General features: G+C 42.7%; 1 protein-coding gene across 1 annotated transcript; it reads right to left on the reverse strand.

The window, feature by feature from the left end:
• Window positions 1-9,249: 9,249 nt before the first annotated feature.
• S1PR1 (sphingosine-1-phosphate receptor 1) lies at window positions 9,250-14,217 on the reverse strand. The gene is made up of 2 exons (XM_036768960.1): window positions 13,875-14,217; window positions 9,250-12,157 (listed from the first exon to the last, which is right to left on the reverse strand). Exon 2 carries the CDS (start codon window positions 11,993-11,995, stop codon window positions 10,853-10,855), a length of 1,143 nt encoding a protein of 380 aa, XP_036624855.1. The 5' UTR covers window positions 11,996-12,157; window positions 13,875-14,217; the 3' UTR covers window positions 9,250-10,852.
• Window positions 14,218-14,982: the final 765 nt, after the last annotated feature.

The following is a 14,982-nucleotide window of genomic DNA, read 5'->3' on the forward strand; positions in this document are numbered from 1 at the left end:
TGGCAAGAGGAAGCAGTTCTAGGAGAGGAGGGGAGTGGGCAGGTGAGGGGGGAATGAGTGAACCTTGCTCTCATCAGATTTGGCCTGAGGGGGAATACCATACATACTCAGTTGGGTATCTTACCCCACAGGAAAGAAGAGGGAGGAAGATAAAAAAAAAAAATAAAAGGCAGGGGGATGATGGAGTGGAGGGCAGATGGGGGTGGAGGTAATCAAAACAAACACTTTGGAAAGGGGACAGGGTCAAGGAAGAAAATTCAACAAAGCGGGATGGGTTGGGAAGGAGCAAAATGTAGTTAGCCTTTCACAACATGAATATTGTGGAAGGGTTATACATAATAATACATGTGTGGCCTAGGCTGAATTGCTCAACTTCTTAGGGAGGGTGGGTGGGAAGGGAAGAGGGAAGGGAATTTGGAACTCAAAGTTTTAAAATCAGATGTTCAAAAAACAAAAAAACTTTTTGTATGCAACTAAAAAATAAGATACACAGGCAATGGGGCGTAGAAATTTATCTTGCCCTACAAGATAGGAAGGGAAAAGGGGATGAGAGGGGAGGGGGCTGATAGAGGGGAGGGCTGAATGGGGAACAGGGCAACCAGAATATACGCCATCTTGGAGTGGGGGGGGAGGGCAGAAATGGGGAGAAAATTTGTAATTCAAACTGTTGTGAAAATCAATGCTGAAAACCAAATATGTTAAATAAATAAATTGCATTAAAAACAAAAATCTTCAAAATTTGCTGTAAAATTCTGACTTCAGATGAATTGGAATTTAGAAGGATCTAGGGACATTTAGATAGTATCTGATATTGGCAGAAATTAGGTATAGACCAACATCCCACACCATGTACTGAGATAAAGTTAAAATGGGCACATGATTTAGACATAAAGGGTGATATAAGTAAATTCGGGGAGCATGGAATATTTCACCTATCAGGTTTATGAATAAGCAAAGAATTATAACCAAACAAGAGACAGAGTGCATTATAGGATATAAAATGGATAATTTTTATTACAACAAATTTAAAATGTTTTGCACAAGCAAAACCAATGCACTTGGACTTCAGGTTAATTTTACCCTTTCGTAAAAACAACATTGAATGACCATATTATGTCTGTATTTCCAGTAAGTACTATCTTTCTGAAATGCATGCAATTAGATTAAAGGAAATCTGGAACAGGGCATACACTGAGGACCTGCATTCGAAGGCCCTGGGTTCAAGTTGAATGAGATACTGAACCTCTCTGATACTCAGTTCTCTTATGTGTAAAGTTGTGATTAACCACCACCCCCCAAAGCATATGATAGACTACCTAGGGAATGATGACTTGAAGTCATTAACACCATGCTGTAAGCAACCCAGATATAGGAAAGACCTCTTGGACAATATAGCCCAAACCCTGCCAGTGAAAGATTGTTCATAATTAGGATTCTTTATTTTGGGAGGGAAGATGTCTAAAGAACAAGCACATCCTAAATTTCATTTGTTTCGGTTTTTTAAAATTATTTCGAACTTAAATACGAAAAGACAAGAAAAAGAAAAATTTCCATGTACATAGCACAACATAAAAAGAGGATTCCATATGAAATCATGAATTTCCATTTCATCCTCTTAAAAAAGCACTATATAATAAATACTACACAACCTTTTCAAAGCTACCCTGCTTTTCTGTGTTTCCTTCTAAGTTTTCTTTTGTTCTCTACTGTACATTTTTTGTTTTTTTTCTCCTTCCTTCCCTTCTTCCCCTGCCCTAGAGAAGGCTAGTATTAGACATAAATATATGTCTAATATGTGTGTGTGTGTGTGTGTGTGTGTGTGTGTGTGTGTGTGTGTAAAACCATGCTATCTATACATACTTTTATTTATTGGTTCTTTCTCTGGATGTAGATAGCATTTCCTTCAAAAGGCCACAGTTAATTTGAATAGTGACTCTGATTATTAAGGACATGTGTCATATTTCCTCCCGAGCAGCACATTTTTCCTACTTTCCCTTTCTTCTGGGTACAGCTATAACACCATTTTTGTCTCATTGAAATGAAGGCTTCACAAACACATATCAAACAAAGAAAATATTACAGTTGTGTTCCAGGAAAGAAAACAATATTTAATAAGGTTAAGTATCCAGTATTGGCAACGTAAAATGCTATGATTTTATGGATTTGATTTCTGCAGCTGAGAAGGACCTGTTTTTTTTTTCCTTTTTTGTCTTTTTTAATTTTCAACATTCACTTACATAAGATTTTGAGTTCTAAATTTTTTTCTACCTCCTTCCCACCCCTCCCCCTCCCCAAGATGGCATACAATCTGATATAGGCTACACATGTACAATCATATTAAACATATTTCCACATTAGTCACATTGTAAAAGAAGAAACAGAACAAAAGGGGAAAACCACAGGAAAGAAAAAAAAAGAGAAAATAGAATGCTTCACTCTGCATTCAGACTCCATAGTTCTTTCTCTGGATGTGGGTAGTATATTCCAACTTGAGTCTTTTGGAATTGTCTTAGATCATTGTATTGCTGAGAAGAGCTAAGTCTACCACAGTTGGTCATCACACAGTGTTGCTGTTACTGTATACAATGTTCTCCTGGTTCTACTTATTCACTCAGCATCAGTTCATGTAAGTCTTTCCAGGTTTTTTTCTGAAATGCACCTGCTTATCATTTCTTATAGAACAACAGTATTCCATTACATTCATGTACCACAACTTGTTCAGCTATTCCCCAATCAATAGGCATCATCTCAATCTCCAATTCTTTGCTACCACGAAAAAGCTGTTATAAATATTTTTGTATTTGTGGGTTTTCCACCTTTTTTGTGATCTCTTTGGGATACAGACCTAGTAGTAGTATTGTTGGATCAAAGGGTATGCACAGTTTTATAGCCCTTTGGGCATAGTTCCAAATTGCTCTCCTGAATGGTTGGATCAGTTCACAACTCTACCAACAATGCATTAGTATGAGGGACCTGTTTTAATAGATCACCCTGAAGAACAGAAAAAGCTCACCAATATTTACCTGGTTCCCACCTTCTTTATAGGTCCAATATTATTCACTACACTAAGGAACATTTCTATATTTCTAGTTCTTAGCTTTAGAGCTTCAAGGTATCTCAGAGGTTATCTAGTCCAGCCCCTCTCATTTGAAAGACAGCTTGGTAGACTAGGTGGTATAGTAGAATCTCCATTTTAAGGAGGAGGCCCAGGCCAACCAACCACGTCTCCATTCCTCTCCAGGCTCCAATACTGATTCCAGATTTTCCCTATGATGTCAAAGAAGCCTCTTCACCTTGGAGCTTACTCTACATCTCCTTAACTCTAATATCTCAGATTCTAAAATGATGAAGAATCATAGTCTAAAAGAAATGTGATTAAAACAAATAGTGTATGTGCCTTTAGATTACATTAACTAATGCCTACAAATGCCTTTACACCTAAGAATAACTTGTGGGACAATGGAAAGATGACAGACTCTGGAGTCAGAGGGAGGGATTCCAATCTTGTCTTTCACATTTCCTACATAGATGACAATAGGGAAGTCACTTAAACTTCCCTACTCTGTGAAAATAATAGTAGATAATAGTTACATAGCACTTTAAGATTTGCAAAGGGCTTTGCATAAATTATCTCATTTTGATACACACAATAATCCTGTGATATGAATGCTGGAGAGAGTTTCTAGCTCTTAAGCAAAGGTTCCCCTTATGAGCTTATGAACTCCTCAAATGATGATAGATCCAGGACTTGGAAGGGACCTCAAAAGTTATTTCCAGGTAAGGATACTGAGGCTAATGGAGGTTAAGTGATTTGCCCAGGGTCACAGAGGTACTAAATAAGAGGCAGGATTTGAATCCAGGTCTTCTGACCTCAGAAACAAGGTTTTATTTTTCCATTGTAGTATCCTACTTCCAATGAATGCAATTTTCTTTGTTTCTCTGCCTAGCACTTACTAATTCAACTCAATTCAAAACAAGCATGTATTAAGCTCCTATTATGTGCCAAAGTTATCTTTGCCCTCAAGGACCTCACAGTCTACTAAAGATATTGGTACTATGTAGTATTGTGCCCAATGAAAGAGCAATTGACATAAATACCAGATTTAACATCTATTTTTCAAATAATGCCAAGTTCAGGAAGCCTGCCACAATAAGAAATTGTTTGGTTCACATTAGTCTGCATATCAGGGGTACATGCTAAAATATTAGTCCACCTTAACATCTTTACCCAGCACCAATCTTCTTAAGATGTTAATCACAATGTTGTCATAAATCTTTTATTATGACAATTTAACTGTAACCCAGCTTCTTCCAAATATCTGGCCCAGGCACTGAAGTTCAAAAGGGATTACAGATAATGACACTAAGCCAAATTCTCATCCTATGGAAGCAAAGAAAGCATGATAATGTCACAATTATTTAACGCTATAGAAATCTAGTTCTGAGGCATAAGAGAATATCTCTGGAACAAATTTCCTTCTATGGAACCCTTTAGGATCTTGGCCATATTTTATGGAACCCCTTGGGACCTTTCACAGTTATTTGGGGAAGGTCTCATCATCCATGTCTGTATGAAGCCAAAGCCATAGCTCAGCAAGTGACAGTTAAATACTAGCAATGTGGGCTGTCTTTCCTTAACAGACAAATGAATCTGGTTCAAAAATTTATTTCATTAAGACATAATGGGAGAATGTCTGTCCATCAGATTTGCACCCAAATCTGACCTTCACAAATAGATAGGCCTAGCTCTAAGCTTTAGTTTTCATCATTCAATCTAAGGGAGAAAAAGATTGATATGAAGGTAGTAGGAATCAAACTGTTAAGCTGAAAAGGAACATGGATCAATTAACAAATAAGCATGTAATTAAGTGCCTACTATGTGGCAGGCATTGTGCTAGGAGATGAGGATACAAAAACAAAAATAAAGTGCTACCTGCCCTCAAGGAACTTACATTCCACTGCAGAAGACAAAATGAATGTGTATTCATATACATCTTCTATATATGTATACATACATAAGCATATATACTATATGCACACATATAAGCACATATATAGACACAAATAATATACATAAATTATACACCAAATTAATACACAGGGTTTCACTTCTGCTACACACTGTCTTTGTGATTCTGTATAAGCCACTTATCCACTCAGTGCTCTAGGCAAGAAGTGTCAAGCAATCTATAAATCAATCAACATTTATTAAGCACCTCCTATGTGCCAACATGCAGCCCACAGGCCTCATGAGGCCACAACATGTCTGAATGCTACCTGAACCAGATTAAAATATAATTGGGGGGGGGGGGAGGGAAGGAGAGAGGGGGGCGGTAGGGAGGGAGGGAAGGAGAGAGAGAGAGGGAGGGGGAGAGAGAGAGAGAGAGAGAGAGAGAGAGAGAGAGAGAGAGAGAGAGAGAGAGAGAGAGAAGGAGGGAGGGAGAGGGAGACAGAGACAGACAGAGAGAAGGGGGGGAGACAAAGGGAGGGAGAGAGAGAGGGAGAGAGAGAAAGAGAGAGAGAGAGAGAGAGAGAGAGAGAGAGAGAGAGAGAGAGAGAGAGAGAGAGAAGAGGAGAGGGGAGGGGAGGGGAAAGAAGAAAAGGAGAGGGGAGGGGAGGAGAGGGAAGGAGAGGGGAGGGATGTAAATAGAATTATATACAAAAAGCTTTAATATTTGGGAGAATCAGAAAAGGTCTCAAGTTGGAGGTAACCCTGAGCTGTGCTTAGAAGGAAGGTAGGGAATCTATAAGAAGCAAATGAGGTAAATGCATTCCAGACAAGAGAGATCACCTGTTCAAAAGGCACAGAAATGTTAATGTCACTTCAAAACTAGCTGGTCAGTTTGACCATAACAAAGTACGTGAAGTAGGTTAATAGCTGCCTAGAGGCACCTAGGTAGCACAGTGGATGGAGCTCTTGACCTGGGGGCAGGTAAAACCTAAGTTCAAATTTATGCTTCAGACACTAGTAGTGTACAAGTCACTTAACACCTCACTGCTTCATTTTCTTCCAACTGAGAAATGGGCACAGTAACAGCACTTACCTCCCAGGGTTGTTGTGAGGATCAAATGAAACATTGTAACACTGAATGTAATTCCTGGCACATAGTAGGCACTTAATAAATGCTTGTTTCCTCCTTTCTTCATATCAATTAAGACCAGAAAGGCAGGAGAGACAATAGAAAGCTATTTTTTAAATGACTATAATAATGTAAATGAAAATTATTCCCACAGGAAGGAGAAGTTTGGATAACTGAATAATAAAGGACATCTCCCTTCCTTCAGGGGAGAGAAACAGACGATCATAGACTTAGAGTTGACCACCCAGTGGAACAACCTTGTTTTCTAGATGATTATACTGAGGCCCAGAGATCTGAAATGACATGTCCCCAAATCATGCAGGTCACAGGTGGGGACCACAGCTACAGAATGCTGCATACACTATCAGATGCTATCACTTCATCTCTTGATTTGCTTAGCTGCTTTTCTTAGTTACAAGGAAGGAGTCAACACTGATGAGGGAGAGGGAGAAGTAAGAAAGGAAAGAAGTGCTATATCTAGAAGTGATAATAACGTAAAAACAAAAGGCGTCAATAATAATTTTTAAAGGAATGCGGGTGTCAGATTTTAGGGGGCTTTAAATGCAAGCTAAGGATTTCGTATGTCATCCTAGACACAATGGGGAGCCACTGATGATTTCTGAGAACAGGAATGACATAGTCAGGTCTGTGGTTTAGGAATATTAATTCAGCATCTGTGTGGAACATGGATTGGAGAGGGGGGAAAAACTAGAAGCAGAGAGACCAATGAGGGGGCTATTGTAGTAACCAAGGCTATAATCATCTCTAGCCTAAAATTAATGTCAAAGAAATGAGTAAGATAATGGTTCCCAATTTGCGGTTAGTTTGTGTTGCCTTCTTTTAAAGAATAACATGGTAGCTTTTTAAAGCAAATTTTATGTACACTTTTTAGTACAAACGCAAGACTAGTGAGATCTTCTTTTTCAAGTTTGAACTTCAGAGTAGGGTGAAGTCAAACCAGGTATTCATACTAAGAAGGAATCAAGGCATCTCCTACCCAGTCCTCTAGTTTTTGGCAGGAACTGGTGCTTTGCCACAGATCTACCCAGGAATGCCACAGTTCAGTGACTACATAGCTCTTTTGGAATGAGATATATTGTCTAGAGTTTCCAGGAAGTGAGATTTCTGAGAGTGTGCCCAGCCCACCAGATGATGTGCTCACAGATGGGCTTTTGAGGTTATCTTCCCTATTACCAATCTGCTCCATTTCCACCACCACTGCCCAACTTTTCCCATCCAAGGTATCCCTAGCAAGCCACTGCTCTCTTGAAGGTAAGTCCAAATGTGCAGACTTTCATCTCCCCCACAGCTACAGATTGGACATACTTTTCCATTATGCTCAACACTGCAGTTAAAACCCTAGGAAGTGAGTATACATGAAATCATTCCTTCCGTCAGAGCAGACAGATGGAGAGACATTCCAGTCTGTTTCCAGTCTTTTGTCTTCAGGGCATTTTTGGCATTTCCTTCAGGAAGCTGAAGGTTGTGACCTAAGGCCTTCCTCAGTGAACAGGCTTCTGTTTCCCACAGTTAACCTTACATAGAAATGACATATACTGTATAAGGTAAAGTTTATCTTCATGTCCCAACTGTGTCCTGTCCACACTCAATGGAACTTGAAAGCCCTACCTTTCGAAGTAATAACAATAGAAAGGATGGGAGAGTCAAACAGGCTAACTTAAATTCTCTGGTTTAAGTACTGTTATGGCTGGTCTTTCTAAAAGTATGTTCCAGATAACCAAAATATGAGCGCAGGGTTAATGATTAGAGAGGCTGTGTGGCATAGCCCACAGAGAATCGGACTTAGAACCAAGAAGACCTGGGTTCAAGTCCTGATTCTGACACATACCAGCCATGATTTCTAATCTGCATGGTTATGGGGAGTTTGTCCAGGTAGTTCTCCACTATGATGAAATCAAAGGCTTGGACAAAAAAAGATGAAAAAAATAACTATTAGGATAATCTGATTTTTGCCAGATTCCTCCCATGTAACAGCTTAAGAAGGTAACAGCACATATTCAGACAAAAGGCAGTACACATCTCATCTCTTCCAACAGTCATCTTCAGGGTTCCTCTGCTTTGTGGGTTCAGTAGAAGCAGCTGGGAAAAACTGAGTCAGACACTGAATAAATCCTACGGATACAATGGTAATTACGTGATTATCTGATACATCCAATGCCGTACAACACACTAGTAATAAATTCAAGTACATCATGTTCAGGCTGTGGGCTCATACTAGGGATTCACAATTTCACCTTGTATTTCCCCCAGTATTTCCAAGTATGCCCTACTATTTGTACTCCAACTGAATTTAAAGCTATTCAGTTACATGCCATTCCTTTAAAAACCAGGTTTTACTGTAGCACTGATGTGTTTAACTTGGGTAGTCTTAAATGTCATCATACATTTTTAATCCATGGCATTTTTCTTTTGAGAGGCAGAATGACCTGGAACAGGGCTTCTTAGCCTGGGTTCCATAAACTTTTCTTCTTAATATTTTAATAATTATATTTCAATGTAATTGCTTAGCTTTGTAACCCTGTGTATTTAATTTTATGTATTTCAAAATGTTATTCTGAAAAGATGTTCCTAAGTTTTAGCAGACTGCCAAAGGGGGTCCATGAGACCAAAAAAAAAAAAGATTAAGACTCTCTGACCTACTTGATGAAGAATTGTCCTCAAGTCAAGAGGACCCAGGTTCAAGTCCAACCTAACATTACTATGTGATCAGGGGCCACAGTGTCCTAAAGCAACTTTCTAAGATTGTCAGTTTGGGGGATAGTTGGGGACCTGCATGGTTGGAGGGAGTTCCCTACTACTTCAATCAAATCACAGCACCTGACAGGTTTTTAAAGCATATTTCATTTTTCAAATCCCCAACAATTCATTAAAATGCATGACTTTTGCTACTGTGGTATTTTCAAGGTCGGTAATTATCTCATTCTTTTCTACTCTTCATTGTTAACATATTGAAGTTTCTCTTCCTGCAGAAGATCTCGTGGTTTCTAAAAGAACCACAATTTTTTTCATGTCCTAAGTTATCAATAGAAAGGCTTTTAAAGAGGTAATGACTAAATCTTTACCATAACTTTCATATAAAAAATAACAAACATTTTAAAAAAACTACAAAATGTATCAATAAGAAAAAAATATTCTCAGCAATGGGATCTTTTTTTAAAAATCAGTTTATTAATGTTTAAAAGTAGATAAAGCTATGTGCAAATTGAACGATCAAAGTCAGACATCTTTTAAATACTATCTTAAAAACAAAACAAAACAAGAAAATCCTCATTTTAATTGCACTGGAAATCATACTACAGAGGCAGATATATATCTTTATTTTACTCTTTTTACAAAACCATGTTTCTACACCTCCCCAGTAATTGTATAGTAATGGGATATTCTGAGGGAGCTACCTGAAGTGTCCCTGTCTGTTACAGTAATGCTCTAGGGCACAGAAGACCTGCATCTTGTTAACACATGTACACATTCAATTCTGTTAACACAGGTTAGAAAAAAAAATCCAGTAAAACAAAAGATGCAGAAACAAATACATTCAAAGAACATGGAAAGGAAATCTGAACACAAATCGATCAAACACCAACACTTCTCCGTTCAAAAGCTGAGGAACCCTCTGAAACACAACAAAGCGTCAATGTAAGTGCCAAAGAACAGATATGACAACTGTTGGGCAGGGGCATTTAGAAGTCAGAGAGATATCTGGTGGATGACAGCATTCAAAAGAGCACTTCCATTTCTGTCAGTTTTTTTAACCTTTCCAAGACACCGAGGTCAAAGGTTGGAGCTTCAAAATAACCGCTTTCAAATAAACTAATGTTTAGATAAACTGGAACTCCTTCCTCCAGCTTTCAACCACAGGAGCTAGGACAAGGCAACTCATGTCATTAAGAGATATCAAGAAATGGCACCCAAAAACAAAACAAAACAACAAACCTGGCTCCAATCAAATTTTAACTTTAGCTCAGGCTAAAGCGGGAACTTTGGACTCAGCCACTGAAATTACATGACATCTAAAAGCCGTCTCAGCTTCCTCACAGGTGAGTGTAGGGGGAACTACTGCAGCTGGCCCAGAGGGGAGGTGTGCTCCCTTCCCCTCCTCCTCCCGTGGAAGCCAAGAAGTTAATACAGGGAATGGAAAATCTTGGAGTGAGGAACAATGGAGGAAGGGTGGAGGAGTGGAGATGCAACAGGATTAGAGGTGGATGGAAAGGGAGAGTCACCCGGGAAAGGGGGGAGGGGGGATACAAACCATCTTGACAGAAACTAGGGCAGAGGGAACCAACTTCTCTTTCTTGTTTCCCACTCCCAACAAAGGAAAGTCCAAAGACCCAAACAGACGCATTCACATAGGGACATTGATCAAGACTTCAAGAAGTAGCCAGCTGAAACCTTCAGGAGCCTGACAATGTTAGACCTTAGTCAGACTCAGTGCAAAGTCAAAACAAGTTCCAGGGAGGAAATGTATTCCGAGCCAGGACAGTCTGTCTCTCAGGGACAGAGCTCCACCCTTCCCGGTGCATTGTTCGCGTGGACCAAAACTCCCCACCGCCCACCAGCACCACCACGCTGGCTCTTTTGGCTCTTCCTTCCTTCCCTCCCTCCCTTGCTTCCTAGGGCCCTGCAGCACCACCCGTTGGGGTGGGGTTGGATCGCACCCTAGAATCCCAATAGAACTTTTCCAACAAAGTGTGGGATTGGGAGGGGGAGGCGTCAGCACAGCACCCCCTGTAGGCCTGCAGCAGAGTTCAGGTTTAGGAAGAGGAATTAACGTTCCCAGAGGACATGATAGTCTCCGGGTTGTCGCCGTCGTCCTTTTGCGGGTGGGAAGAATTGTCGGATTTGCTGCGACTGAACTCCATGCCGCCAATAATGGGCCGCTTGAACTTGGCCCCCGAGTCCCCGCTAGGACACTTGCAGCAAGACATGATGCGGACGAAGGCCCTCCGCATCTCCTTGTTGGTCAGCGTGTAAATGATGGGGTTGGTGGCCGAGTTGAGCACAGCCAACACCAAGAAATACTCCGCCTTATAGAGGATTTTACACGTATTCACCTTGCAGCCCACGTCCAGAAGGAGCAAGATGAAGAGCGGAGACCAACAGGCAATGAAAGCGCTCAGGACGATGATGACCGTCTTGAGGAGTGCCAGCGACTTCTCGGAGCTCCTGCTGGCCTTAGAAATGTTCTTGCGGAAAGTCAGCCGGCGGCTCCGAGTCCTGACCAGGGAATAGATCCGGCAGTACAGGATGACGATGGAGAGGAGGAGCAGGGTGAAAACTGTGGTGCAGGCAAGGATATAGTGCTTATGGTAGAGGGGCAGCACGGTGGAGCAGCTGTGTAAGGAGCCAATGCAGTTCCAGCCCATGATGGGCAGGCCCCCCAGGATCAGCGAGATGACCCAGCAGCCGCTGATGAGCAGGAAGGAGCGGAAACTGTTGCTGCCGTTGTGCAGCTTCATCTTTAGCATGGTGATGTAGCGCTCGATGGCAATGGCCAGCAAGCTGAACACTGAGGCCGACAGGGCCACGAACATACTACCCTCCCGCAGGAACCACTGCGCTGGAGTGAGTTTGTAGGTGATGGCCCCGGAGAGAAGGAGGTTGGCTGTATAGGCCACCCCGGCCAGCAGGTCCGACAGGGCTAAGTTTCCGATGAAATAGTACATGGGCCGGTGGAACTTCTTGGTTTTCCAGATGGTCAGGAGGACGAAAATGTTCTCCAGGATAATGAAGCAGCAGATAAGGATGAATAACACCGAGGTCACTTTGAGGCCGCTCTCCGCACTGGAGTTCAGCTTTCCCGTGTAGTTGTAATGCTTGACGATGATGTCATAGTTGACATAGTCAGAGACCGAGCTGGGAATGGCCTTGACCGACGGCACACTGGTGGAGCCCATGGTACTGGGAGAAAGGCCTGCAGTAGCCCAACGCGTCACCTCCCCAGCTGGACGCTAGGGGGCAAAGTCGAGCGAGGCTTCGATGCCCGGCGGGTACAGTGAGCGGTGGCCAGTCTTTTCTGTAGCCCTTCCCCTGCTGAGGGGGCCTCGAAGACCGCGGCCCTAAACAAGGCACAAAGAGAAGAGAGTCAGAAAAAAGGGGGGGGGGCACATCACGTTGGCATAATTCACCCGAGCTACAGCTGTGGCTCTGTCCATGTTCAGAGAGAGGAGAAAGGGAGGAAGGGAACCTACTAGGAATCTAATGTCCAACTTTTGCAAAAAGAAAAGTCCGAAATTTTCCCCAAACCGAAAAAAGAAATCCTGCATTTTCCTCCTTCCCTCCACCCTCGCCGCCGCCAAAACTGGACCAAATGAATCGGGGAAGACTTTTTAAACTAAACCTCGGAGTGCTTGTGGTGGGTCACACTGCATTTCCAATTATGCCAGACCTCTCCTGAGTTCCTCCCTGGGTAAGCCCCCCCCCCCCCCACACACACACACACATACACTTTCAGCTGCTTCACGCGCCATCCCATTCAACTACAGTCTAAGGCAATAAAACCTCAAGTTTAGAAACTGAGGTTTGGGGGGTGGGAAGGGGGTGGTAGTGGGGTACTGCCACCTCGTCCCCTCCCCTTCCTAAAAAGGAGAAACGACTGCCTAATTATTATGTACGAATTTCTCAAGAAAATCAGCTCATAAACTAAATCATTCTTTTCACTCTATTAATAGCATCCTCTAGAAGCAGGTGTGCAGTGAAGATCACTAGTGTGAGGCTCCAGTGAGGTGAGCAAAGCTGTAAACAGGAAAGCTTAGAGCTTAAAATGAAGCTTCCCCCCCCCCCTTTTTTTTTGCGCAACCTTTGAAAGCAGCAGTAGGGTAGTACAAATGGACTTAAAGAAATTAGTGAAATCCATTCATAACAAAGGGAAATCAGCAGACCTCAAGGTTTGAAAACACTAATAAATAGATTGCATAAGTTTTTTGGCTTTTTTTTTTCTGGTTAAAAAAAAAAAACATGTTATAGTTAGAATGACAATGCAGGTCAAGTTTTGATGTGCCACTCCAAAACTATTTTCAAGAAGCTCAAATAACCGAACGTTTTGACAGATTACAATGTACACCACAAGAAATCTCCCACCACCACTTCTTTTTTAAAAAGGGGTGGTATGTGTGTAGGGGGGAGGGTGTCCCTCTTCCAATGAACCAGAAAGTGATGAGGAAAAAGGCCAAGGAGGTATCACAAAAGTAGAAAGTGAATTTTTTTAATATGCTTTGAAGGCAATGTAGCAACAGTAATAACTAGGTAACAAATGGACCGTGTAAGAGCTAACGGACTATGTTGGATAAGCAGAGATTTCTCTGCACGCACTTCGTTGACACCCCACGGTCCTCCCCAACGAATTCTGCAATGAGACCCAGTACAGAGCAAGTTGGTATTCTTTTTAGCACTTTTTCTGCAAGCGTTGTCTATTGGGTTTTCAGCAATGACCCTCTCCCCCTTTTCCTGACCACCCGCGGATTTTCCCAGCCTTTCGTCCAATTTCGATTTGGCAACCCTTAAACTCTTGTAAATCACAACTATAAATGCCTCCAAAAACTTGTAGCAGGTAAGGGAGTCCGCAGCGTCAGCCTGTCTGATTCGCCTTCCTAGGTGAGAGAATCGCCCAGATACATAGTTTTCAATACTAATAATAACAATAATGCATGCGTGCACATTTTAAAACTTCATAGCCAAAGCCAAAGTTTGCTTTCAACAGTTTGCGACCAAAGCCCATTTAAGTCCTGGGCTCCCTCCCGTCTTCCCCCAGTCCACGTTGCTCCCCAGCGCTCTTACCTCGCTCAGGCAGGACAAAGTTCGTTTTTAAATGCTTCTGGTCGGCAGGAGCTCGTGCTTGGCATCTTGTTGCCCCAGAATGAATTCAACCCTCGCTACCAAACTTCCTTTACCAAGTGGTCCCCACCCTCCTTCGCCCAGCTCTCCAGCTAAGCGCGTTCCGGCCAGTTGGCGAGGTGGAAGCAGGAGATAGAGCCCAGTCCAGCGAGCTTAACTAACTGTACTGGTGGCCACACTGGCATGTATATGTTTTCTTCTGCTGCTGGTTTAGGGAGGGACTGGGAGGGGTTAACGTATCTAATCTCTCACCCCCTCCTCTGGCAGCTGGGGCTCCTCTGGATCTGAATAGTCACTCCGGACTCTCCAGGAAAGGAGCTGGGTTGATGGGAGGGGAGACCGAGAGGAGGGGGACGCAAACCACCAACCAGACCTAGCTTAGGAGGAGGAGCCTGGGGGCCCCCTTGTAGCTATAATGTATAAATCACGGTCCTTTAGCTGCCACGGTGCTGCTCCCGGGTGGTGGAGTTTATTCATACCCGCTACTCTTTTGAAAAGAGAGTGGGGGAGGGAGGAGGCTGAGAGCTTTGGAAAACTTCTCTTTTTTTCTAAGTGTTTGGATGCCTAACACTGGGTTGTCCTAAGCAAACCCCTAGACTGCCTCCTTCCAGCCTCCTCCCAGCCCCCTCCACATTCCCACTCTCTCCCAGAAGTCACTTCCACACAACCTCCTCTCCTCTTCTCTCCTCTTCTGTCCTCCCCATACCCTCCCTAGGAGCTATTAACCAAGGTCCCAGTCCTGGGTCGCTGGGGAGTAACCACAGGGTATAGGAAGGGAGACGCTGGGAGCCAGAGAGACGCTTCCAAGAAGCCGAGGCCCACGCTTGGGAGAAAAGGGCGTGGGGGGAGAGGACCTGGGGCAGAAGGGAATGGCAAAGCGGTCTTTTATTCAGGCAGGCTGGATAGGCAGGACTCGAAATATGTTCCTCATCTCCCTTTCTTGCTCCATTTCTCTTTCCGCCACACTCACCACCAGTTCTCTTTTGAGGCTGGCTAGGGTGAGCATCTTGGGGAGGGGAGGAGGGGCAGAGATTGTGGGCAGAGGAAAAAA

This window comes from Trichosurus vulpecula, chromosome 7 (genome assembly GCF_011100635.1).
Source record: "Trichosurus vulpecula isolate mTriVul1 chromosome 7, mTriVul1.pri, whole genome shotgun sequence".
In the NCBI taxonomy this organism is placed as follows: Eukaryota; Metazoa; Chordata; class Mammalia; order Diprotodontia; family Phalangeridae; genus Trichosurus; species Trichosurus vulpecula.